General features: G+C 33.7%; 1 protein-coding gene across 3 annotated transcripts; it reads right to left on the bottom strand.

Moving 5' to 3' along the window:
• Positions 1–2803: 2803 nt before the first annotated feature.
• Positions 2804–8769, bottom strand: LOC126695326 (UDP-N-acetylglucosamine transferase subunit ALG14-like). 3 transcript variants are annotated; one of them, XM_050392024.1, is made up of 7 exons: positions 8485–8769; positions 8123–8175; positions 4692–4917; positions 4449–4588; positions 3361–3507; positions 3215–3274; positions 2804–3095 (listed from the first exon to the last, which is right to left on the bottom strand). In XM_050392024.1, the coding sequence occupies exons 3-7, from the start codon at positions 4867–4869 to the stop codon at positions 2919–2921; spliced, it is 702 nt and encodes a 233-aa protein (XP_050247981.1). In that variant the 5' UTR covers positions 4870–4917; positions 8123–8175; positions 8485–8769; the 3' UTR covers positions 2804–2918. The 3 variants fall into 3 exon arrangements, with proteins under 3 accessions (XP_050247981.1, XP_050247982.1, XP_050247983.1); XM_050392025.1 differs by lacking the exon at positions 8485–8769 and adding an exon at positions 8264–8318; XM_050392026.1 differs by lacking the exons at positions 8123–8175; positions 8485–8769 and adding an exon at positions 7051–7157.
• Positions 8770–27213: the final 18444 nt, after the last annotated feature.

A 27213-nucleotide genomic window follows, 5' to 3' on the forward strand; every position in this document is an offset into this window, starting at 1 on the left:
CCAATCATCTTCATCACGTCCATCATTCCGGGATCACCACTTTGATCTCTTGATGGTTCACCAACCCAATTTCTCCTGTCATTTCTAGGTCCTCGTGACCTTGGAACAATTGCACTATTCATTGCTCTCAGCTTTTGACAATTTGGTCGAGTATGTCCTTGAAGTCCGCAATGATGACACACATAGTTCGATCTAGGACCTCTTTGTGGTCGTGGACGAGACTTGGCTAGGGATTCAGACCTGCCCACAGATTGATTATGGGGGTTGTTCAATATCCGTTGGTTCTCCACATTCCTCTTTTCCTCCATCTTGGGCTTCTCAGCATTAGGGCCAACTTTAAATAGCTCTTTGGCCTTTATAAACTTCACTTCTTTGGTGATATTGCCCTATGAGCTACTCCCTTCGGTATATCCCAACCCGGATTTGTTTGAAAAATGCTTTTGAAATGAAATAACATCATCTAGCTTCTTGGTGGAGACCCTCTCTATCTTGGCATTTGCTTACACAACCTCTTGCTCAAAAAATCTCACTTTTGCGTAGGCTTCTGACAGCTCACCATTCAGTGTCTCTATCTCACATTTGGCCTCCTTATAGCTAATTAGGAGACTTTTATAGTCCTCCTCTGTCTTCTTCATCTTTCTCACAACTGTTTTGGCCACCCTTATGTACTCACCCGACTTCTCCAGGAGTGAGTTATAATTCTCTTGAAGATTGGCTGTGCTTTCATCTTCTTCTGCATCTGATTCTTCAACAACTCCCAATGATTCTTCATCACTATGTTCTCCAAGCTCTTGTACAAGCAAATTCAACTCATCTGAAGACTCAACATGGGTAATAGTCATAAAAGCAGAGTAATTCCCTTCTTCGTCACAGCTTTCCTTAGAATCAAAGTTGGATGAATTCGAGTCACTCAGTGTTGTGGCATACACCTTGTCTTTCGATTTCAAATAATTCGGACATTCTTTCTTAAAGTGTCCATGCCCGTTGCATTCAAAACAAGTAACACCTTGTGTAGATTGGGATTTTTTCCATCTTTCTTTTTGAATTCCCTTTTCTCCCTTCCTGAACTTTGGAATTTTCTTTTATCACCAAATTTACCATTATTCTTGAATTTCAAGAATTTCCGGAAATTTTTCACAAGGTATGCAACATCTTTGTCAACCACATCCTCATCTAATGAGTCATGGACTTCCACCTAATGGTCTTAAGAGCAAGAGATTTGCTCTTCCGTTGAGTAGGCAGCGACATTTCATAAGTCTGAAGAGAACCAATCAGCTCTTGGACTTTGATGTCATCAAGGTCCTTACTCTCTTCAATCGCTGTCACTTTGGCACGAAAGCTTTCCGACAATGACCGAAGGATCTTCCTTACTATTTTAGAATCCTTCGTTTTCTCCCCCAAATTGAACTTGCTAACAACCACCTCATTCAACTTGCTATAGAAAGAGTCAAAGGACTCATCCCCACTCATTTTGAACTCCTCAAACTGAGTGGTCAGCATCTGCAGTTTGGTGTTTTTCACTTTCTTCGTGCCTTCGTAGGTGGTCTCCAATATCTCTCATACTTCTTTGGCAACGGTAATGTGAGAAATCCTGTGAAACTCATCTAGAGACACACCACAGAAAATCGCGTTAAGTGTTTTACTGTTAGCATTAGATGCGGCGAGTGCTGCCTTATCCCATGTGGATTTGGCTGCCTCAGGCCTGGTCCAATCTATATCAACAGCATCACAAACTGATTCATCAATGGAACATAAAAATGCTCTCATGCGAACCTTCCAAAATGCATAATTACTACCATCAAAATATAGAGGTGCATTTAGGGATTGAGATCGGTCCATCTCAATATGGGGTCAAGGATGACACTATGGTAATGAAACCAGTAACAGTGTACCCGCTCTGATACCAATTGAAAGTTTAAATAGTGTATAAAACATTCACTTGAGCAAATGATGGAAACGATTGAGATATCTTGAAATCCATTTTGGGAAAAAGAAGAAATCAAGAAAAATTAAAACTTGAGCAAGCCTGCAAAAATGATGAGATTTCATATTTGAAAAATTAAAACTAGAGCAACGATGCAGGAAATAATGAGATTTCATATTTTTATTTATTTTTGGATAAGAAAGGATGAGATTTGGGTTTAAGTTTGTTCTAAAATCAAAGATATTGATGAAAGTGGGAGTTAATTAAGATGTTATTAGGTATGGTAGGGTATATTTCTCATTAAGTAAAGGTTATTGTGGCAATCTATTATTGAATGTGTATAATAGGAGCTTTACATCCCGTCCTTACCAAATTCAAACTCATTATTTTAATGTATTATAGGTAAAAATAGAAGATTTGATGTAGTATGTATTGTAAAATATGGTGTTAAGTTGGATAAAATCGGTTTTTGAGATGCTAAAAGTTTTAGTACTAGTGATGTGAATGCTGTAGGTGGATGGGTATTACGGTATTACCTTTCATAATGATAACTGTGCATTTTTAGTGTGAAAATAAAGCTGAAATAAGTGAGGGCTTTATTGTATTGATTAAGGTTTTTTGCAAGTATAAATTCAACTTCTACCAGTTTGCAGGAAAATAAAAGGATAAAGATTTTCTGTCAAAAAAAAAAAGGATAAAGATTTGAGGAATAGAGAGAGAGTGTGCCCAGGATATGCTTAAAAAAAATTTAAAACTAAATGAACTCAAGGTTATCATTATAATTATGTAGTATGAACTGAAAAATCACTCGTATAATTTTTGCCTTTCCACAATGGGATTCAAAACACTTGTATTTTCTTGTGATTTAAATTATTTAAAAAAAAAAAAAAGGAAGAAAAAGAAAAAAGAAAGAAAGAAAGACTAGCCCTAATAATTTGAAATAGGCAAGTACATTACAAAACTTGTACCCATGGTAGTAGCATGAAGCAATCAACTACATGAGACAACCAACATAGTGAGCTCGGGGATATTTTCTCTGTAGTTGTGGCCATTGCACAAAAAACTCATCAGCTATTCGTAACTTATAAAGAAGCAAACCACTTAAAGACAGCCTTTTCACCCTTGCTATACTCTCAACATAAAAGATAGATGACCATCTAATTCCTATTACCTGCACTCAACATTAATTGAAATTTCATTATCATCTCAACGAATCAATCTAGGTGAGTTAATTAAGTATAAAATACCATCAGCAAAAAGAAATAAAGTCTTAATGAAACATGTCCAAACCTTAAATAAGAATGCGATTGCACATAGTGGAATACAAGTGCCAGGCCCATTGCATATAATCTGAGGTTGGGACAAAGTGAATAATGAATTATAACCAAAGTAATAGAAATGAAAGAGAGAACAAACAAGAAGGATAGAAATAATACCACTTGGGGTCGGATTTTAATCATTAGTTGAAGGGCATGAACAATAGCAAGTAGAGTTGTCCAAACAGAAGTTATATATGATTGACCAACCTCCCTACTTCGATATATCTGCAAGAATTGTGCAGTCTTTACTGCCCTGACTCCGGTCTGCAGTAAAAACAATTTCAAGAAGAAAGTTCATACATAGACCAGCAAAAATATAATGCAGCACCAATCAAGCTCTTAATCAGAAGCACAATCCACTGCATTTACGATCTATAAACATCCCCACACAGGAGCGCAATGTAATAACTATACCCAATTTAATTTGTCTCTACGTTCTTTTAACCTATTAATTACAATCAAGGTAAAAAAATAAAAAATAAATACACGAAGTCACTGTAGAGAGCTAGGAATATTGGAAGAAACTTATATGAATAATTAGCCAGTAGCGTCCTGCAAGGTCTGGCAACCAACAAAAGTATAGGAAGTGCTAAGCAAACACGCTGAAGTCTGTGGGAAGTTACTATATAGCCCACAAAATTGAACACCAAAATGCAAGCTACACGAGACCACAATACACGTTTCCAATCTTCTAACCAATGGTTTTATAGTATCAATGGGTTCATGCTACATAATCACCAATCAAGCCAAGAATGCTTCGAACTCCTCCCACATACGGCAAAGATGCTGAACTTGAAAGCAAATTTGTTTCCTTGCAAAATTATCATAGGATCACATTATTCTCTCTCTCTCTCTCTCTCTCTCTCTCTCTTTCTCATTGTCAAGCAACAACTCACTTAAGCACAAAACAAGAGAACAGAATTGACACAGCATACAGTCACATGATCAAATTGAAGGCTTAGTCCTTCAACAACCATGTTAGACATAAGACAAGCTAAAAGTCATTCCCTCTCAAATTGAGCAACAGACCATGATGACTTTGTATGAATCTACTAACAATGCAAAAAAAAAGGAGGGAGCTTCCTGAAGGAGAATATATCTGGGATGCATTTAGCTTCAAAAAACACAAACCCTTCATTGACTGGGAGACAAGGGGAAAAGGCCAAAAAAAAAGGGTTGAAATGAAAAGGCAGAACAATATCTACCTCATCAGCAAGGGAATTCTCAAACAAACGAGCTTTTTGGAGACTCATATTGTCAGTAGCAGCAGCAATGTAGATTCTGGGAGAAAACCTGTCTTTCTGCAGCACAGACAAGAGATTAAGCATCTCGGCAGTGTGACCCCCTACAAGTGTAAATTGGCCAATGATTAAAAGCAAAAAATAATCATAAATAAAGAATCAAAAAATTTTATATTAACAGAAATCAAGGTAGATCCAGAAGTTCACCTGAACCTAAAACAACGAGGGTACTGACAGGTTGTGGAGCTCTTTTGCGAAGAGGTTTGCTGCTCCAATACATAGCATAGAGGACACGACACACGACTAAGGTGATACCAATGAGAAAAATTATAATGGTAGCACTTGAAGCCATAATGGAGAAGCAACATCCATTTCCTTTCTCCATTAGAAGAAGCCTTCAGCAGTTCTTAGCCAATAGTAAGCTGTGTATGCTCTACAGAAATAAGGGAAAAAGAAAAAGGATTAAGAAAGAAGTTAACTCAAGACTGAGGTAGCATTTGGAAAAAAAAAATAATAATTCATATAGAGTAGATATGGATACTATAGTGTGGATTTAGGATATTAATTCCTAAATCCCTTGTACTATAAGTTTATACAATAGAACCTTCTACAGTCATTTTGAAGCAACAATGGAAAAATAATTTGTTGCTTACTTTGGAATTTTCCTTTCAAGATGTGTTTATTGGGTCAATGTGAGAAGTCTAATTTCAAGAACAGCCAAATACAAGGGTAATAGAGAGTGCCAAGAGAAAGATGAGCAAAAGGCTAATAATGGAAAAGTCAAGACCATGTAAGACAATAATGTTATAGCTATGGATCAACCAAGAAGGGTTTAAGTTGAAAAGCCTTCCAACCACTGACTTTATCTTTCCAAAGGTAATTGAAGAATTGGTACAATTTTCAAGTTCAAGAGTTCTTGTACTTGAACACTCTCAAAATCAAGGCTTAGTTTCTCCTAACTGGGGGAGAATGATACAACCATGGAAGACATTTTGTTGCTACTTCATATTGTGTACATTCAAGACTATTTTATTGGGTCAGTGCATGAAGTCCAATTGAAGTAATAGTCATATGGTTTTAAACTTCTAGTTATAAATATTCTAAATGGTCAAAGTTTGTATTCAAGGAAAAAATTATAATTTTTGCAACTCTTGCTAATTAAGGGTTATTGGAGAATATAAGTATTTTTGGTTTAATTCATTGGAGTCTTTTATCACTTTATTGTTATTGGGAAGTCATTTACTAGTCAAATAAGGAGTTTTAATGCTACTAGTACAAGAAAGAACCCCTATACATTTATGCTCAATGAGCTCAAAACAACTGAAGTAGACTTGGATAATAAGCATTGAATATTTGGTTGTGAAAGGAATGTATGCCCTAGTGTGATATTTTTCCTTTATTTCTCTTTTCTTCTTCTTCTCTTTCTCATGCTACTATTGTTAATAGGAATATTTCCTCCAGCCTATGAGCAACATAAATTTTTCTCTTTTTCCTTTTTTTATATTTATTGGTAAGTTACCCAATCAGTCTTAAGCACTCACATCACCCTCCATCTTGCTCTTATAAGGAGAGGAGGTTCCATTTTAGCTAAGGCACATTAGCTCTCTTTTCCTTCTTTCTTACAAACTCCAAATCAAACCCTTTCTTTTTTCTTTTCTTTTCTTTCTTTTTTTATTTTTTATTATTATTATTTTTTTTTACAATCTCTGTAAAAACTGCTCTGCTCTCCTTTATATTGAGACTAACCTAATGAATGATGAATATCCTGTTCAGTATGGTGCTACCAGAAAGCGTGCTGCAGAATACGATTGTAAAAAAAGAGTTTTACTATTCTTGTCTTGATAATCACATGGATTCTAAGACGGGACAGCAACAGCGAAGCTGAAGAGGGGGGAGAAGATGCACTGGAAAAATCTTTAGAGAACCTAACCCGGGATTCTAAAACAGAGATTGTTAAAAATAAATAAATAAAAATAAAAGGTTTGATTTGGGGCTGTAACTTGTAACTTGAGAGCTATTGAGCTTCAGCTAAAATGGAACCTTCTCTCCTTATAAGAGCAGGATGGAGGATGACATGAGAGTTTAAGACTGATTGGGTTACTTATCAATTAAAAAAAAAAAAAAAAAAGGAAAAGAGAAAAATTTATGGTGCTCATGGGCTGGAGGAAAAATTCCAATAAACAATAGTAACATGAGAAAGAGAAGAAGAAAAGAGAGAATAAAGGAAAATAATCACACTAGGGCATACATTCCTTTCACAACCAAATATTCAATTCTTCTTATCCAACTCTACATCAGTTCTTTGAGCTCATTGAGCATAAATGTATAGGGGCTCTTTCTTTTTCATTGATCTAAGAAATCTGTAGAATCTTTATCCTAGAAATGAAAAGAACAGGCCACAGTCACAGACTGGAGGGCAGAACAAAAAATACATTTCCACAGAAATCTCTTTTTTCTTTTTATCAGTTACATGTTCACAAAGATTTCAAAGTTCTCAAGATGGAAATTTGACAATATCGCCCCTCAAACATGTTTGATATACATAACATATAGCAAAAATACTTACCATAAATGTGATTAAAAATCAAGCTCTAAATTACAACCCTCCACATGCATAAAACTCTCTACTATGCTCAATCACTTTATCCTCAAAACTTTATAAAACAGGCATTGCTGAAAAAAATTGTAAAAATTCACCTATCAAGCAAATTTTGAGATAATTTTAAATTAAAGATTCTAAATTAGCTCACTAAAAAAAATTAAGTTTGACTATACTTGCTTCAAAGAAATAAAATAACCGAAAGAATCACAATGAGAACTTCATGGCAGTTAGATTCAATCCGTAGATAATAATGAAAACAAATAAAGCCAGCAATAATGATAATATACACAATAAGCTCAAGAGCTAAAAAATATTTCTAAAAAATAAGGACATTCACGGTAGATAATAATGAAAACAAATGAAGCCAGCAGTAATAAAAAAATATGCAGTAAGTTTTAGAGTACAAGCATCAGGCAACGATACTGTTCCTTTAATGTCAAAGTTGGCTACATTTTTTTTTTTTTTTTTTCCTTTGATAAACTAAAATTATAGCACAAAAATCTTTGCAACTGGAAAATATAGCCCATCCTTGGCAGTGAATCACTATTATCATAATAGTATTATGGGTAGTTAAATACACTATCCAACCTCGATCCTAAATCCAAAATAAAAGAAAGCCAAGAAATCCAAACTATTCCAAGTCTGAACTAAAAGCAATAAAAACATCGCAGAGAGCTGAAGTCTAGAATTACATATTTACTACAATCTTGACAAAGTGACCCTCCACCCAAAGTCGAGAACAAGTACATCTCACCACCAACAAACTTACAAAATTTGATTACTTTTTTTTTAATAAAAAAATCTGAAGCATCAACTAAACCAAACAAACTTTAAAGGTTTCTTATTCATATTCCTGAGATCAAAGCTTTAGAAACCCATCAAATTTCCTGTCGAAAAATCATACACGCGAAACTGGCCCTCGCAGTAATAAAAATCTAATCGTGAAAGGACATCAGAAACATCAAATTTAATATTTAGTATTAAATAATTTAAATTCTACATTGGTAAGGGAAAAAAAATCTTAAAATTAACTAACCATTTTTTGAAGAGACGAAGCCCAGGTAGAATTCGATCTTCCATGGTGTTTCCCTGAGTTCAACAAAAAAGAATAGAGAGGAAAGAGGATTAGGAATTGAAATCCTTAATTGAAGACAATTGAAAAAGAGATTAGTAGTACCTTTACAATTGTATTCAATTCAATTAAGTTTAGGTTGATAGGTAAGAAATTTGCGATGAAAAAAAATAAAATTAAATTGAACTTTCCCAAGAAACAAACAAGGGGCTTACACAGAAAGAAAACTCACATATCACATCTTGAACAATCTCTCAAAAGCAATTGAAAAATGGCTTCCCAAAAAAAAAAAAAAAAAAAAAAAAAAGGAAAACTGGGCTACTTACGTAGATAATCAGAGACTTCACGCCAGCCACTGTCTTCGTAAATGTCAGATTCAAAAAATTTGTACAATTCGGATTTAAAGGGAGTTTCAGAAATTGCTCAGCCACTCAAAACGTATAAACCCAGTTCAAACGTGAGGCATCAGTGATCAGATTAGGCAAGAACCCGATGAGGAAGAGGAGCATCAGTATTGTGGGTTTCTCTCTTCTTCTTTTTTTACTAAATAATAGTAATTAATTTTTTTCTGTTTTAATTTTTGGAAATATTTTTGTTAGTTTTTCTTATAATTAAGAGAGGTGCTACCCTATCCAAAAAAATAAAATAAAATGCTACCTCTACAACATTTGCTGCTAATGCTAAAGGCTTCGCTTAGAAGTAGAGAATGGAATGAACTAGAAATGAATGAAAAGAATCATTTTAAAATATTGTTCCCTTCTCTTATTTGGGAGTTTTAATAGAGAGAATGAAAAGTCTATTTCCTTATTTTGGAGTTTAAGTAGAAGGGCATGGAATGGGTAGGAGGAAATACTCATTCCTCTCTATTTCCTTAAAATCTCAAATTTTTCATTTCTCCCGAAATTGGGAGGAATCGGAAGGAATGGAATTAGATTTAATGATTTTTTTTTACTAAAACTCCTAAAATACCCTTGTATATTCAACTCTTTATTTTAAAATAGGGGTCTAATAGTAATATTGTCATAAAATGATTCCGTTCTATTCTTTCCATGTTGCTCCTAAGGCTTTGTTTGAGAGTTCATAAGGGAATGGAATGAAATGATTATGAGGGAATGGAACAGAATAGAATATATTTAAGTAAGGGAAAAGAATGGAAAAGAAAGGAATGAAATGGAATAAAATTAAGTAACCTTGATTTGATATTTTAAAATAAATGAATGGAATGGAATGTAAGTAATTTTGTTTGGGAGCAACATGGAGGGAATGTAATAGAATCATTTTATGAAAATATTACTATTAGACTCCTATTTTAAAATAAAGAGTTGAATATATAGGGGTATTTTGGGAGTTTTAGTAAAAAAATTATTAAATCTAATTTCATTCCTTCCCATTCCTCCCAATATCGGGGGGAATGAAAATTTGAGGTTTTAAGGGAATAGAAAGGAATGAGTGTTCCCTCCTACCAATTCCATTCCCTCCCACTTAAACTCCCAAACAAGGGAATGAGCTTTCCATTCCCTCTATTAAAACTCCCAAACAAGGGAATGGAAGAATATTCTAAAATGATTCTTTTCATTTCTTTCCATTCCATTCCCTCCTCCCAAACGAGGCCTAAATAAGATAACTTACATTCCATTCATTTTCATTCTTTTCCATTTCTTTATTTTAAAACATCCAATCAAGGTTACTTAATTCCATTTCATTCTATTATTTTCCATTCATTTCCCTTACTTAAATACATTCCATTTTATTCCATTCCCTTATTATTATTTCATTCCATTTCATTCTCTTCCCTTATGAACTCCGAAGCGAAGTCTAATATAACATTTGCTGCTAATGCTCAGCTTTACCAGTCGAGCTAACTGAAACCCACACAACAAGTCATAGATAGTTAGTTATTATTGGTTTTAATTTGAACTTACCACTGAAATTACATTTCTACCATACCAATAACAACCCGTAAAAACCTGACATGTGATTTGTTGTAAAAATATTGTAAATATAACATTTCTTTATAATTAAAGAGAGTAAACAAAAATTTAAAAAAAAAAAAAAATTGGGTCATTAACAACGCAACTCTAAAGGCAAGTATTAATTGAATAAACTTGAAACTTTAGGGCTTAGTTAAATGAAAATAAAGTTAGAGAATTTGAAATGAATTTTAGTAAAACTTGGAAAATGAGTTTTACATTTTTACCAAAAAATAAAAAGAACATTAATGGAAAAATTGTGAAACCAACAAAGTTGACTAATTGCAAACTTATGCAATCAAAAAAACAATTTAAATGTTTGTCTATATATACATGTAGGGTTGGGTTTAAGTTACACTTGGTATAATGTTACACCACTCAATAACCATATCACCAATCCAACCACTCCTCTCTAAGTTCGTGCACATCCACTACAATATTTCCATCTTTGTAAATTGACCCAACTAATTAGCAGATAACATTATGCTTTCTAAGCCTTACAACTACAACACCATGGCCTCACCTTGAATCCTTAGAGCATTAGTATCTGGGTGGCTAAATCTCATAATTTGCTATATTTTAGTATCAAAGCATAAAAACACATGCATTATCCAACATGCTAATTTGTAAAAAATTATACAATCTTGCTATAGTAACGTCTTACTTGTAAGAAATTATTGTAGCAAGTTGTAAAATTTTATATTAATTCTTTCTCTCACTTCATTCTTTCTCTCCTTAGCACATTGTCTCTCTTCGACTTCCACTCTCCATCTCACCTCTCTAGTTCTCTCTCTCTCTCTTGGTGGTGGCTTTCTTTTTATTTTATTTTTTTTAAAATTATGGTGGCTAGGTTGCTAGCTGATGTCTGGTTGCTAGCAGATCTAGCTTTCTCCTCTCTTCTCTGCTTTCTCAAGTCTGGCTATCTCAAGTTTTTTCCTCTCTCCGGCTCTCTTTGTTCATTTTTGAGGTCTGTGATGCGATGGTGTTGGTTGAGGCAGATTGATTGAAGCACTATGGTTCACGATGGGTTGATTTATGGTTCATGGGTTTTGATTTTGGATGGATTCTGATGGGCTTTGGGGTTGGAATTTGCTATGAGTTTTGATTTAGGGATAGGTTTTTCCTTATGGATTCAGATTTTGTAAGTTTTAGTTATGTGGATTTTGCTTTGATTTTTTGTGGGTTTCTGTGCATCTATAGGTTCATTGTGGTGGTGGTAGGGTGTTGTCGTAGTGGTGGGGTGGGTGGTGGGTTTGGCGAGGTGGTGGTTGATTGGCAATGGTGGGTTTATAGGTTTAGGTGTTGTGTGTGTGCGGGTTTATCGGTTTGAGAATTGTGTGTGGGTATGGGTCTTGTGTGTGTGGTGGTTGATGTGGGTTTGCGGTGACGGTTTCGGGCCATCGGGTTTGCTTGGTGTCTCTAGCGGTGGCACTGTGATGTGGTGGTTGTTGGTTGCTTAAGAGGAAGAGGGTGAAAGAAAGGAAGAGAGAGAGATAGTAAAACAATAATAACAAATAATATTTAAATAAAGCGGAAAAAAATAGAGTTTGGGATGTTGGGTGTGTTGTAAAATAGTATGGTATGGTATGGTATGGTATAATAAATAAAATAGCTTTTGAAATAATAAAATAGGATTTCTTTTTTAGAAACCAGGTGCTAACGCTCTTACAAATGGACAAAAGGATGCCACATTGCTTATGACTAGAAAATACCACATCTTTAATACATTTCAACAAATTAAATTACAAAGCCAAGCAGTAATCCAAAGAGACATTATAGAAAAAATAATGTACAAATATTAGAGTTACCTACAGAATTTTTCCCATTCATGATTCAAAGTAGTAATAGTGAAAATGGGTAAAAAAAAATGATAACTTGAACAACAAATCACATCTTAGCTACTACAATAGATATTCTAATTCAAAACTAATGAAAAATAAGCCATAATAATTTAATCTAACACTGGTTCTGAGCACACCCACATCACATGCCAGCAACCCACGAAACCCACACACCTATAGACACAAACAAACCCACTAGCCACTAGCCACTGACCACCCACCAGTAAATTAAACATGGCAAATGGGCAGGTCGAGTTCAGGTTGAGTCAATCGAGTTACAAGTTAAAATGGGTTATTTTAAGTAGGTTTGGAATGGGTCGGTCAATCGGGTTGCACGTTGGGTCAACCCGTATTTTAGAAAGTAATGTAGCAAATTACTTGATATAAAATGCATTACTTTGAATTCACCACTCATATCAAGAATAAGCTCACCTAAACAAATTAATACTTGTTCAATAATTTTAAAATTATGCAAATTCTAACATTATTAACCAAAACAAAATAGCACAAAAGACAGTTAAAACAAACACCAAGTTTCATTTCTACACAATATCAACATCCTAAAACATAAAACAAAATTACAAATGCCTTATTGGATAGCTAATTTGACAAAGAATAAAAACATATAAGAAATTTACAATCTTAAAAACTAATTTTATAATCTTATATCAATTGTAGTTGGCATTTTATTTCAATTTGAGAATATACATTAAAGTTTGATTGTTTACTTATTTATACATGGTATCTTTTATGAATATCATGTCATTGTTAAGCAACACACACTCTAGAAATATTATAATTTATTTGAAAAAATCGATTATTTTGGACATAAATTGCATTATTTTGAATTCACCACTCATATCAAGAATGAACTCACCTAATCAAATTAGTACTTATTCAATAATTTTAAAATTATACAAATTCTAACATTATTAACTAAAACAAAATAACACAAAAGATAGTTAAAACAAACACACAAATTTCATTTCTACAAAATATCAACATCCTAAAGCATAAAACAAAATTACAAATGCCTTATTGGATAACTAATTTGACAAATAATAAAAACATATAAGAAATTTACAATCTTAAAAACTAATTTTCTAATCTAATATCAATTGCAGTTGACACTCTATTTTAGTTTGAGAATATACATTAAAGTTTGATTATTTACTTATTTATACATGGTCTCTTTTATGAATATCATGTCATTGTAACACACATAACTTTACTGTAACCAAATTATTTTGACATGTACTTTGTTATTTGATTTAATAATCTTTACTCATTACAAAATGCCACAATCATTCATTTTTCAATTCATTTGAATGCAATTATGTAAATGTCTCATTTGTTTCCTTAAAGCCATTGTATCTAAATGATGTTAAATATATAATTTTGAATGGCGTTTGTAAACACAAAATTTCTCAAGTTTGAAAATCAAACAATTGAAAGTGCTTTGCAAATATAATTTGTATTAATTGAATAATTAATACAATTCTCTGTTGTTGCTTCTTTTACAAAAGAATAATCTTCTAATTCTATCTTCTTTGTAATCTTGACTCGAACATGAAATCTTCTTAACTTTGATTGGAAGATGGATCGAATGATCTTCACTACAAATCTTTGGCTTTGAGCTTATTAGAGGTTTGTTGTTCTTCAAGTCTTCGAATGTTCTTCAAGTTCTTTGAAGATTCTTCAAATTTGAAGGGTTTTAGGTTGAAGTTATTCAGGGCTTTAGAGGCTTGATCCATTGAGTTTCAATGATTTAGGGCTTTTTGAAGTTTATGGAGGCTTTTGAGCTTGATTCCAATAGAACTTCAAATCTTGGGAGAAGGATTCAAAGGAATTTCTTTGAATGTTTTTCATGTGTTCTTCAGGCAGAATTTCTCCAAAACTTTGACATCTTGAAAAAATTGTGTAGAATGAGAGGAGGTATGCCCTCTATTTATAGTGGCTTCAAAGGACGACTCCCACTTTAATTGATCTCATTGAAAATAAGTAGTAGATTCTAATTAGCTCAAAGTTAAAGAGTCCCACTAGAACTTGTTACTTGTAGATAATTATCTCTATTTTTATTTATTTTAATAGGGAAAGTTATTAACTATTATCATTCCAATTTAATTAGGATATTTATCTCTATTTCATTAAGATAATTATCATCTTGAATGACACATGCCAACAATTGATTTATTTAATTTAATGACATATAAATATAAAAATTGTCACTAAGTTTTGATGTGGCATTTTATAATTGGCTTAATATTTTGCCTCCTACAACATTATCCAAAATATGTTAAAATATTGACGTTTAAAAAAAATATTAATAATAATAATAATAATGTCCATTATATATTGCTAATTGAGTTTGACTTGTGTACTATAAAGCTCAGAACAAACAGTTAAACCGATAATGTCTTAGTTTTATTTAAATTTTCTTTACCAATTTTTTTTTAAAAAAATTTGTGAGGTCACAGGTTGAGTTGAGTTCACCCGAAAAAAGGGTCGGGTCGGTCAACCCATTTTTACTTTGGATCAAAAAATTTGGGTTTGTGTCATGAATTTTTTAGTTGGGTCGAGTTATAAAATTTTGACTAATTTTGCCATATTTACCCACCGATACATGGTAGACATCCCCAATCTCACCTAGGCATCATACCCATCATCAAGCATATTGGGGAAAAAAAAATCTATCAAAGAACAAAGCAATAAAATTTGGGCTAATTTCAAACCAAATCTACAATACCAGGGTCCATGGGTTTCAATTTATTATGCTATACAAAAAGTGTTGGAATATATGCACAAATAATTTACCTTTGTGATTTTGTGAACAAGATCTATAATCAAAATATGCACAAATCTATGTCTAAATATAACATAGAAAATAGAGTAAAACTTATAGACCAAATGAATGCACAATGGCAAATACAAAACTGATCAATGCTAGTGTTTAACACTACGTCCTTAAGACAAATTTCGTCTGTACACTATTAATTCAGAGATGCTTTGAGTCTCTTGGACGTCTACCTCCCAAGATACAATGATCAACAACACGTAGAAGAAGCAGTACAATCTCTGTGCACAACGAACAAAATGGTCTCTCTCTCTCTCTCTCTCTCTCTAAAGACTTATGAATGTGTTGACCACATTTTGAAACTTGAACTTAACCTCACATGGAGGGCAAAAAGAGTAATTTCACTTGGAAATAAGTATCTAAATTCTAGGCATTGGATCATTAACTTCATTTCATCAATGTGATCCTAATGTTGTAACGATCAAAGTGACTGGTCATAAGCCTTAATCGAACCACATGATTGAAAGTTATCATCAAATCAAGTTTATATAGCCAAGATACACCCTCACAAATTAAGTCCGATTACATGTGATTACGAACAATTAATTTTGATTCGTTATAATTATAATCAATTAGAAATTAGTGATGTGTCATAATTCAATTGGCTAAGACTACAGCTTATGATAAAGTTGCGCACTTGATTAATTAAATTGTTAAACATTAATTATTCATGAGTAATTGGTGTATTCATATTTTTAATCATTATAATTAGGTCATGATTTGAGGCTAATGAATTTGGAAATGGAAGTAATTGGGGCCTATTAATATTAATTGGAAGCTAAATTTGGGACATATTTATGCTAATTGTGCTAAAACTATTTTCCAACAAATGACATTTGTTCACTATTTCGTTGATAGCTCTTAGACCATTTTGAATTTGTGAGTTATGTTAACGTTTCTAGAAACACATCTAAGGCTTCAATTTGAGTACAAGAACGAGACAATTTCAATTAGAAATGAGTAAGATATGATTTTTCGAAGTTGGCTCTCAACGTTGTTATAATAGCTATGAGAAAAACTGAAGTTTTAGTCATTTTGCTTGCTCACCACTCCCACCAACTTTTGAAATTAATGCACCAGCCTTCCCTAAACCTCTGAAATTGAGTCTAGGTTCATGATTTTCTCTCAGCCTTTGTTAACCCTCATTAAATGCAATTCTATTTATATTTTCTCCACTACTACTATATAAACCTCACTCCTCCATTCCAAGACACACAAAACATCCTCTCTTCTCCCCCTCTCTTGAGTTCTAGTGAAGTAGAGATAGTCTTGTCATATCTTGGTCTTCCTAAGACTTAAGATATTAAGTGAGCCTCACTCTCCCTCTCCTAGTTCTTCTTCTCTACTCCACCAAAAGCCTCCTCCTCCACCATGTGGATCTTACATGCAGGAATAATCCCTTTCCTTAGCTTGTTTTTCATTTTCCTATCATGTTAGTTTAATATTAAAACGTGCTAGTTGATTATTTAAATTTCTTAAATATGCTTGAATGTTCTTGATATTCTTGAATGTTGTTCATATGTGTTCTTCACATGTTCTTAGTTATTTATTACATGTTCATGTATAGCACTAGCTTTGATCTTAAATTCATATCCAAAATATGACAAACATGTTAATTTCATAATTCTCTCAAATCCTTGAATTTAGGATATCACCATTCACACACATTCACTAGAATTTATTTTTCAATCCAAATGTGATGATGAATAAATGGAATTAGGGTTTATCACATGCACACACATTTTAATTCAAGCAAGTAGCATGCCAATTTAAATTAAATTAAAAAACACGCAATTAATTAATAATATGTTGGCTGATTAGATGATGTGACATGAACGTTGGCCATTGTAATCTAGAAGGGTTGTACCAGGTAAGGTGGGGTGGCTAACACCTTTCCATCTTGTAATATAGCCTCCAAGTTTAGATTAAGGGTCAGTTGATCAAATACTTATCCATATAATTTTCAATCTCTAGATCATAAATAGGAAACAAAGTCATTTACTTTATTTTAGATTGTATCTAGGACCCAAGCCAAGTAATTTCCTATGATTAATGTACATTCATTCTCAAATCAATAAAATGATGAAATTTTCAATTATGCTTTTCTTATTATTTTTTTCAATAATTAAATAAGTGACGATTCCATTATAAAACTTTTAATCATAGGGAAAATGTAATCAATCAAACCACCATTCTAAAAGACACCAAAGTGAACTCACCCATTAACATAGGTTTGGCCCAAACTAATCAAATCAAATTGAGCTAGGGGTGCAATCCCTCACAGAATGAATGAAAAAAACTAACTGAAATGAAATAAGAGATGCTTGTTTATAGACACACTAACACCATTTCAAAATAGGTGCAATAGTGAATTGACATATTGCTACACACTCGCACTAGTTCATAAAATGTGCAATAGCAAATAGACATATCGTTTTCAAGTTAAGTACAACACGCGCATACAAACATTAAAATAAAAAATGATTAAATATTTGATGGACAAGGCCGAACCCACATCAACCGGCACTTACGGAATCAATTTCTCATTCACACCTTAATGGTTTTGGGTAAATGTCCATGACTTAATAAACCATTTTTCTAACAATCCCCCAGCCACACGAACGGAAATTGACAAAACACAATGCAAATGATAATGCATACACAGAGGGAGTAGAATGAAAAGTCATTGTATCGAGATAAACAACTTTTGTCTTCGAATTTTTTTTATATGAAAGATTAGCTATCAGATATACTGGCTAACCAGTGAATGTGATGTCCTGAACTATTAAACCTTTTGTACATACCAAGACAATATAATTCATACAGTTCCTTTTCTAACATAGTTAGTTCTCATAATTGTGTTCATATTGGCCTTGAACAAACTTAGTTTTCATGAGTGCTCTAGAGAATTCAGCCTTAAAAATCTCATAGAAGCGGCCCACTTCACACTCATATAAGAATCATTAAAAGCATAGATTATCCTTCATTTTGCATTGTTAGGTTCTAAAGACTTAGGATTTAATGTATTTAGAACTCTAATGTATATTGTTGACAAACCATGATCAAAACAATATGTTTAGTCGTGTTTAGACTTGCTCAAAGTTGGTTCATTTATATAAAGTTGGAATAAATTGTTGCAGAAATTATTTATGCTTCTCGGCTTGGTTCGATCAATCGAAGCTTAGGCTCGATCAATCAAAAATCGGGTCAGAGGCGTTTTTCTGCAGAATTCCAACTCAGCCCTAGTTTGTTTAAAACGTTTAGGGTTTTTAAATTTGCCCTAGGTATAAAAGGCAAACCCTAGCCACGTTTTAGTGTGACTCATATTGCTGTTTGTGTAAATCTCTTGTGAGATCTGTGAGGAGCTTTCCTTTACACAAGCTTAGGATTATCAAGAAGGAGATTAGTTCAAGAGCTTGATGATCATTCAGTTGCTACCATAAGAGCTTAAAGAAACACAGCGGGTGTGCTTGTACTTATTGGAGAATCTAAGAAAGAAAGAGTCTGTGGATTCGAAACTTACACGTGGTCGTGTCAATAAGTTCTACTGGTGGGTAGTAATAAGAAGTCAAGCGTGGGGGCTTGTAAGTCTTATTGTATGAACTTCGATTCTTTCAAGATAATGGATTCAGGTTTACCTTAAGGATAGTTAGGTTAAATCCTCCCCAGGTTTTTACCGGTTTGGTTTCCTGGGTGATCATATCATTGTGTTATTTATCTTTCCGCTACCTTGCATGATATGATTGTTTGATTGTGATAACCTAGATTTGGAATTTGGACTAAGTAACAACTTGGCTAATTATCTAGGTTAATCCAATTGTGCTTTTAAGGGGTCTAAAAACTATCAAGTGGTATCAGAGCAGGTAGCTCTTTTGTTTTAGATCTTTTGATCTAAGAGCTGATCCTTAACCCCTGTTGTCATGGATAATTTGAAGTATCTTTTGATCATGTTTCTGCTCATGCTTCTGTTGATTTTATTGATGCTTGTGAAACTCTTCGTAAGGAATTATTGAAATCTATGAAAATTGCTAAGAAATTCAAAGAAGAGTTAAAATTGGCTAATCTTGAAAAAGAGGAATTGATTGTTAGATTAGATAAATCTAATAAAAAGAATGAATTTTTGAGAAATCAAATTTCCTCTCAAGATGAGAAGATGAAAAGCTTGGAACAAAAGTTAGTTGAATCTAAAGCTAAAATTGAAAATTTGACTAGTACCAAGCCTGTTGTTGATAACAGAAGTGTTTCTGTTTCTCTTAAACCTAAAACTGAGAAAGTTTATATCTCTCCTTTCAAGAGGAATAATAAAGAAAAGACTTATTTTGCTAGGTTAGACAAAGGTAAAAATTCTGATGTAGACGCTAAAGTTTCTAAACCTAAGTCTAAACCTACTGTTAGAGAGCATAATAAATCTGTTTTTGTGCCTACTTGTCACATTTGTGGTGTTGTTGGTCATATTAGACCAAATTGTTCCTTGTTGAGGCAAAAACCAAAATCTGAGACTAGATTTGCCACTAGGAATACTGATGTTCCTAAATTTGTTCCTGTTTGCCACTTTTGTGGTGTCCATGGTCACATTTCTCCTAATTGTTATAAATTGAAATTTAAGCATTCTGTATTTCAATCTAGGATATGTGATGATATTTCTCCTATCATAAGTCCATATAATTTGTTTCATATTCTTTTGAAAAATATGAGCTTATTGGTGTGTGAAAGGAATTTGCAGGATTTTAGTATTTCTCAGAAGATTGATGTAATCCCTCAAATACACTTTGCTTCACATGGATTTTCACCTACAAAGCCGAAGACTCGTGCTATATGGGTGAGAAAAAAATTCTCTAAGGTGAGTGTTGCTGACTTGTCCCTGATTTAATTCTTTCAATTGTTTGTGGACATGTCTTGTTTTTGTTTTTGGTTGTTTTGTTTCTTTTAGATTTTTTTCATTTAATAAAAAAATCCAAAAACTTTGAAAAATTTTCAAAAAGACAAAAATATTTTATTTTGAGTCTTGTTTTATTTTTCTTGAGGATTACATGAATTATGATATCTCTCTTGATTTAGAGCATGCTTGACATTGTGGAGAAACTTGGATAATATGTGTTATATAAGTGCTAAGATTTTTCTGATTTTGTGTGAGTATGTACTAGTTTGTACATGTACTCATGGGTTAATTAAGAAATTGATATTTCTTGTTTGTGTACCCTCTATAGCTTAGTTAAGCACTGTCATGCATTGCATTTGCATTGTTCATTTAGCATAAAGTGTGCTTTCTATTTTTGGTCATAAATTTTTTTAAACCAAAAAGATTTTTGTTTTTTGTATTTCACATCTTGGATTTATATAATCAAGGATTGGCCATTTTATTTTCACATAACAAGTTTATGTACCTTATTTATCTTTGATGAACTTATTTATTGCACTTTACTAGGTGAAGCTTTGTAGTGCATGTTGTGTGGGAAAGATGTTTATGATTTTGATTACTTTGTCTTGATCTTAAAGTCACATATCTTTGACTGTCGGACTTGAACCTTTAGAGAAAGGCATAAATAACCATCTCACCATTGTATACTAGCCAATCATGAACACCTTAGTGCATATCGTAAGATTTTGTGCTTGAGCAAGTGTAGCACATGCACAAAAAAAACATAAGGTGTAGTCTCGGTTTAAATGCTAAAATTGGTGTGTACATCATTGGACTTAAAGCTAAATCAAATAAATATTAAAATTTGTGTGTACAATATGAGGCAAATCAAGAAATTTACATGATTGCAAGCTTGTTTTCTAGGAGATGTGAGAGTTATATGATGTAACTCTTTTGGTAATAGTCTCTTTCAAATTCTATGTAATGAATTTTGTAGAAATTGTGATTGATTTCTATTTACATATCACCTCACATGTTTTTAAGGCTTTTGCTAATTGCACACACTACACAAGTTCTCTTTGCTAAACTTGGTACATTATATTGTGTGTGATCTTGTTGTGGCCATCCAAGATTACATGTTCCTGGATTTTGATGCAAAATGTCTTTAATGTTTGAGTTTTGGAGACAAATTGGTTGTAAAACTTGTTTTTGGGAGATCTGGGTTGAGTTCAAGTGTTTTTGAAAAACTTTTAATCTCATACTCATGCATTTCATTCATGAAATATTGTGCTCTGAGGAGCTTTTGCATTGAATTGCTCTGTTTTCAAAATTTTGATTTTTCCATGTATCATTTATGTTTAGGATTCATATGTATTGCATTGATTTTTTGTATCCATCTTGCAGTTTTGCAGTTATATCTCTCATTGTTTTCACACGTAACATACATACAATTTGCTAAATTGGGTACTCAACTTGATTTAAAAATTAATTGATTAATTTTGAGTTACGTACTTTTTAGTATATGCTATTTTTATGTGTGAACTACAGAAAATATTTTTCTTAAGAGATATGATGGATAATCAATGTGCAAATATTTTCTCTACTCATGCAACTGTTTATGGGTCACATAGTGTCAAGTTTGCATTTATTGAAAGAGAGAATATTTTTCTTCATGTGTATCCTCAACTTTATTTTTTTTAAGTTAGGTTTGTGTGTATTTCTTTTCCCCACCTCCTAAATTTTCCCCAAAACTATTTTTCCCAACACTTGTTTTGTGTTTCCTATTTTTATAGGGAGAGAAGCTTGTTTTTAACCTTTGTGTAAGGTTGAATTTATTCAACCATCTAATTGGCTTTATTTCGTGCCAAATTTGCTTGTAATTCAGCATTTAGTAACCCTGTATTTAGGTGGGTTTGTTGGAAGGGTAGTGAGTGAGATAGAGTGAAGTTTGCTCAAGAGTGTGCAAGAAAATAGAGACTCGCGGCTGGGACTCGCGGGTGGACTCGCGGCTGCAAGCCGCCAGAAGCTGCACACGTGCCAAGCATGCTGGAAGATGAACAGTCATGCTAGCTGGAGCACTACAGGACAAAACAGGACAACTGGCCATACGGTTAACTCGCGACTGGATCTCGCGACTTGGTCAAGCCGCGAGGTCAAGCCGCGAGCCACTCCTGTTTTGTAAAACCTGACGTTTCACATTCCTCTCCCACTCCAGTATAAATACCCCTTTAACCCACGATTGAAAGAGAGCTTCCAGAGAGAATTTTGAGAGAGAAACCCTAAAGAAAAACCAGATTGCTTCACCCACAATCTATACCTTAGAGTCTCTTCAAATTCCCTTACTCTCTTCCTCTCCATTGTCAAATCCTTGAGAGGCATTATACCAAACCTGGTTCTCACCATTATCATCTCTGTGAGACAGTTGTTTGGAGTTCTGGGAAGCAGTTAGGAAGGAGCCAATCTTCATTGGTTGATGCTATGGTCTAGTAGCGGAATTCGGGAAGCTAGAAAAGAAAAAGGTTCGGCGCAACCTCGTTGGAGCAAGAAGCTTGGAGGGCTTAGGTGCACTGGGTAGATTAGGCTTGGAGGGTCTATTGTTGTCCTTGTATCCCAACTGTATTTTCTAGTGGATTGATTACCGCTTGGAGGGCGGCGGAGAGGTTTTTCCCCGAGGACTTCGGTTTCCTCTTCGATAACACATCGCGTGTTGTCTTTGTGTTTGCATTTTCCTTCCTTTCTATCTTTGCCTTTACATTATCTGCTGTGGTTTTATTTTGTTATGGCTTAGATAGTTTATAACCAATTTCATATTATAGCATGTGTTAAGTTTCCGCACACTAGTTGTTTGACATATTGCTTGAGTTGGTTAAGTTGTATTTTGGGGGTCTAAACGTTCAAAGGTGTTTTGTACACGTTTTTGAACTTTCACTTTGTTGTTCATAGGGGGAGTTGTCTCTATTTTCTATAGAGTTGAATTGTTTTTGTGTTCCCTTGATTGTCTATTTTCTCTTAACCTTTGTTACTCTTTGTTTGAGTTATCTTTGTCAATTCGTGACAAAAAGGGGGAGATTTAGATGAAATGTGGGAATATGTGTGGAAAATACAAGAAGGTTCTGTTTAGGGAGAGTTAACATTTTTTTTTGATGTATCTAACTTAGGAGGAGAGTTAGATTGCATATTTGTTGATTTACTATTTTTGTTTTTCTGTCACACATGTGGTTATGCATTTTTGTTTAGTGTTTCAGGAAATATATAGGTTGATTCAATTGAGTTGCTGTCTACACTTGCAACTGATGGATAGTAGTTAGGATTGAATTTGTTTTATGAGAATTATATTTGTAAAGGGCTTTTCTTTGTAAACTTTGAGCTTTTAGTTGTGTTTTGTCACGGATTGCCAAAGGGGGAGTTTGTTAGGTTCTAAAGACTTAGGATTTAATATATTTAGAACTCTAATGTGTATTGTTGGCAAATCATGATCAAAACAATATGGTTAGTCGTGTTTAGACTTGCTCAAAGTTGGTTCATTTATGTAAAGTTGGAATAAACTGTTGCAGGAATTATTTATGCTTCTCGGCCTGGTTTGATCGATCAAAGCTTAGGCTCGATCAATCGAAAATCGAGTCAGAGGCATTTTTCTATAGAATTCCAACTCAGCCCTAGTTTGTTTAAAACGTTTAGGGTTTTCAAATTTGCCCTAGGTATAAAAGGCAAACCCTAGCCACATTTTAGTTTGGCTCATATTGCTGTTTGTGTAAATCTCTTGTGAGATCTGTGAGGAGCTTTCTTTTACACAAGCTTAGGATTATCAAGAAGGAGATTAGTTCAAGAGCTTGATGATCATTCAGTTGCTGCCATAAGAGCTTAAAGAAACACAAGCGGGTGTGCTTGTACTTACTGGAGAATCCAAGAAAGAAGGAGCTTGTGGATATGGAGCTTTCACGTGGTAGTGTCAGTAAGTTCTACTGGTGGGTAGGAATAAGAAGTTGAGCGTGGGGGCTTGTAAGTCTTATTGTATGAACTTTGATTCTTTCAAGATAGTGGATTCAGGTTTACCTTGAGGATAGCTAGGTTAAATCCTCCCTAGGTTTTTACCGGTTTGGTTTCCTGGGTGATCATATCATTGTGTTATTTATCTTTCTGCTGCCTTGCATGATATGATTGTTTGATTGTGATAACCTAGATTTGGAATTTGGACTAAGTAACAACTTGGCTAATTACCTAGGTTAATCCAATTGTGTTTTTAAGGGGTCTAAAAACCATCATGCATGAATCACTATTTCATCGTAGGAGTGGGTATGAAATGTTATCTCCATAGTGACACTACTAGTCATCCAAGATTCAATTGTCCCTTTGAATCTATATCTTGGGATCTCTAGTCAATTGGGTTGAGTTGCCATCCCGAAGACTTAAAATTGTAGGCTTTAAACTCATTCCCCTTGATGAGCAATGTACTTGATCTCCACTCAAACCTTTTGTTAATGGATCCGCTATATTATCTTTGGACTTTATATAGTCAATGAAGATAACTCCATTTGAGAGCAACTACTTTACAATATTGTGTCTACGATGAATATGTCGAGACTTACCGTTGTAGATACAACTATGTGCCCTATTAATAATAGCTTAACTTTGCATATTTATATTATTATTAGAAAGCATTATCATACTTGTTTTGAGTTAATTTATGCATTTTATAGTTGGTTTTGGAATAATGCTAAATAATTAATTTTGTACTTCATTGAATTTTAATGCGCGAATTTGTCTTTAGTAGGATAATGAAATTAAATAAGTGGATTTATGCAAAGAAGAAAGTTAATAGATTTTACTTTTACAAGGGCCATGATGAAGGCAAAGAAGGCCAACCCAATTAAATTCGAGTACAATTGGAACAAGGAATCAAAGGAAAATTGCATCAAATCCAAGTCCAATTCGGATTAGGATTCCAGACTGCGTACCAGTTAGTATTTGGAGCATAACTTTGGTTTCAGATGTCCAATCGAGATGATTTAAGTTGGGCTGGAAATTTAACTTAAAGGTCTACAACTTTTTAGTTTACCAAAAGTCATAATTATGAAGTTAAATGGGCCAAAAACGTCGGTTAATTAAAGCCTAAAAACCTGGGGTTTTCTCCAAATGGGAATAAAACTTGTAATAGGATTTCTTGACCTATTTAAAGGCTCTTTAGGGCAAAATTCGAGGGAGAGCTGCCGTAGAATGTAATTTAGGTTTTTTCAAATTTTATTTACAATTTTTATAGTTTTATTTGTGTTATGGGTTGTTATAAGCCTTGCCAAGGCAAGGGGTGAAACCCAACCATTTATTGGTATATTCTTAATAATTATTTTATGATTTTAGTGCTTATGTTATTATGTTTTTGATTGATTTACTCATCTAGAAAAGTGTTTAGTTCTGTATAATTCTTTGATTTATTGTAAACTCTGGGCATGTTAAATGCCTAGTATTCCCTACAAACTAATTCACTAGTTTTGTTTTGCCTAAAATCAATTAATTACATGAAACTACCTTAGACAATTAATTCTTGAGTTTTTATTATTAAATCATTTGACTAAGATCGTCCTTCGTATAAATTTTAGTTGAGTTATAAAATAAATATTGTTAAGACTAACAATAGATGTGTTGTGTGTGGATCCCTAAACCTTAGCACCTTAATATATTGTTATTTTCTCTCAATTTAAATTAACTTTACTAAACCATCAAAAATCTCTTCATTAAACTTTATTATTTTAGTTTTATTCTCTTATGGATTGCTAATCAATTCTTTTTTCCTTGTGGATTCGACCTCGAACTTACCGACTTATTATTTTGTGACAGTCCTACAATTGGGAGCATTATTTAAATCGCAGCAAGTTTTTGGCGCTGCTATCAGGAATTAGGCAATTAGATAACTGTTCCACTTCGTTTGGAGAGGTTTTTGGAATTAAATTTCTTCACATATTTGGTAATATCTCTCAAACTCTTTTCTTTTTAAGTAGTTTAGTTTTCCTTTAGAGTTTTTCTTTTATTTTTACTTCTTTTTATTGTTAAAGGTATTTGTTTTGTTTTTTTTTTTTTCTTTTTCTTTTCTTTCTTGCTTTACTATTGCATGCGTGTTTGGTGTCGTGATAGTGATAATCGCTTGGTTAGAATTGAGTCTAATAATTTGTTTGGCAATTTATCTTATTCTTTCACACATTCTCACATACTTGATATCATCACGGACTTAGAGAGTAACCATGATGATGAGAATAATTTAAATAATGAAAACTTCCTTGCTCACCAACCCATTAGAACTCTCATGGATTATTTGCAACCTACTAGGAGTAGTGCATCATTTTTCCAACTAATGTAAATAATTTTAATTTTAAGCCCGGTATGATTTCATTACTTCCTAAATTTCATGGCTTAGATTCTAAAAATCCTTCCGACACTTTAAGGAATTTGAGGAGATATCTTCAACCTTCCATGACCAATCATGTAATGAAGAGACCATTAAGTTGAAGTTGTTTCCTTTTTCTCTTAAAGACAAGGAGTATAAGAGGAACATGCAGCTATATTGTTAGGGTAAGAACCCAGGTAGATATTTGTAAAAGAGAGCAGAGAGTTGGTAGGAGAGAAGAACAACTTTATTGTAAGAAATTAATCTCTTTTCACACATAATACAATCTGAACAAAGCAAGAACATTACATTCTTGCTCAAACTGTGGTTTTTCATCCCTTCTCTAGGCTTTTTCACGTACATCTTGTGTTTCTTTCATCATCAGTTTCTTTTTCTTGTTTAAATCTGCGTCTTTTTCATGTCCTACTACCACTTTCTTCTTCTTGTTCGAGTGTCATATCAAAGCTAGCATCTTTTCAAGCTTTCTCATGTAGATGTATTGTTAAATAATTTATTTTACTTCCCTATATGAGCTCAAATCTAACTTGCACGTACATTTTTGGCGACTCTTCTAGGGATCTCTGGTTATTTTCCTTTTAAGTGTGCTTTTGTTGGGTAGTACACCTCTGTTTGTTGTCACTTCCTCCATGCCTCCGAGGAAGAAGGTTACGGGGACTGACTGGTGTGGGTGAAAACCATCGATCAGAACTAAGTACAGATCGCATATCCATGCACTCTGAAGGCACAGAGTCCTCGGGTGAGGCTGGTCATCACAAGAGCAGGAGTATCATGACTACCATTGAAGACCTTCAGAGCTCTCATGCTGCTATGTGGGCAAACTTCCAGTCCTTACGTCAGGAGACAGCCATACCTCAAGCCCCTCAAGGTGGTCAAGGTCCTCAAGGATCTCCTTACCTGACTAAGGAAGATAAATATGCAATTTTGTTCAAAGCCAAGAAGATGGAGAGTGTCGTTTATGTTGATACTAGACCTTCTTATCATGAAGAGAAAGCTAGGAAGCCTCACGCTACTAACTACACTCCTCCTATCTTTCCCAAGTATGATGGCATGACAAGGAATGCTAAAGAGCACATCAGACGGTATATAGATGCACTAATGGCTCACTCCTATGACCATGAGTCGAGGCTCAGGGAGT

This window comes from Quercus robur, chromosome 8, assembly GCF_932294415.1.
Source record: "Quercus robur chromosome 8, dhQueRobu3.1, whole genome shotgun sequence".
In the NCBI taxonomy this organism is placed as follows: domain Eukaryota; kingdom Viridiplantae; phylum Streptophyta; class Magnoliopsida; order Fagales; family Fagaceae; genus Quercus; species Quercus robur.

Coding starts and splice junctions, on each gene's coding strand:
- LOC126695326 (XM_050392024.1), bottom strand. CDS start 4,869: ATGGAGAAAGGAAATGGATGTTGCTTCTCCATTATGGCTTCAAGTGCT. Junction 3,275..3,360: donor TTAAAATCCGACCCCAAGTG/GTATTATTTCTA, acceptor TCCCAACCTCAG/ATTATATGCAATGGGCCTGG. Junction 3,096..3,214: donor CAATCGCATTCTTATTTAAG/GTTTGGACATGT, acceptor TGTTGAGTGCAG/GTAATAGGAATTAGATGGTC.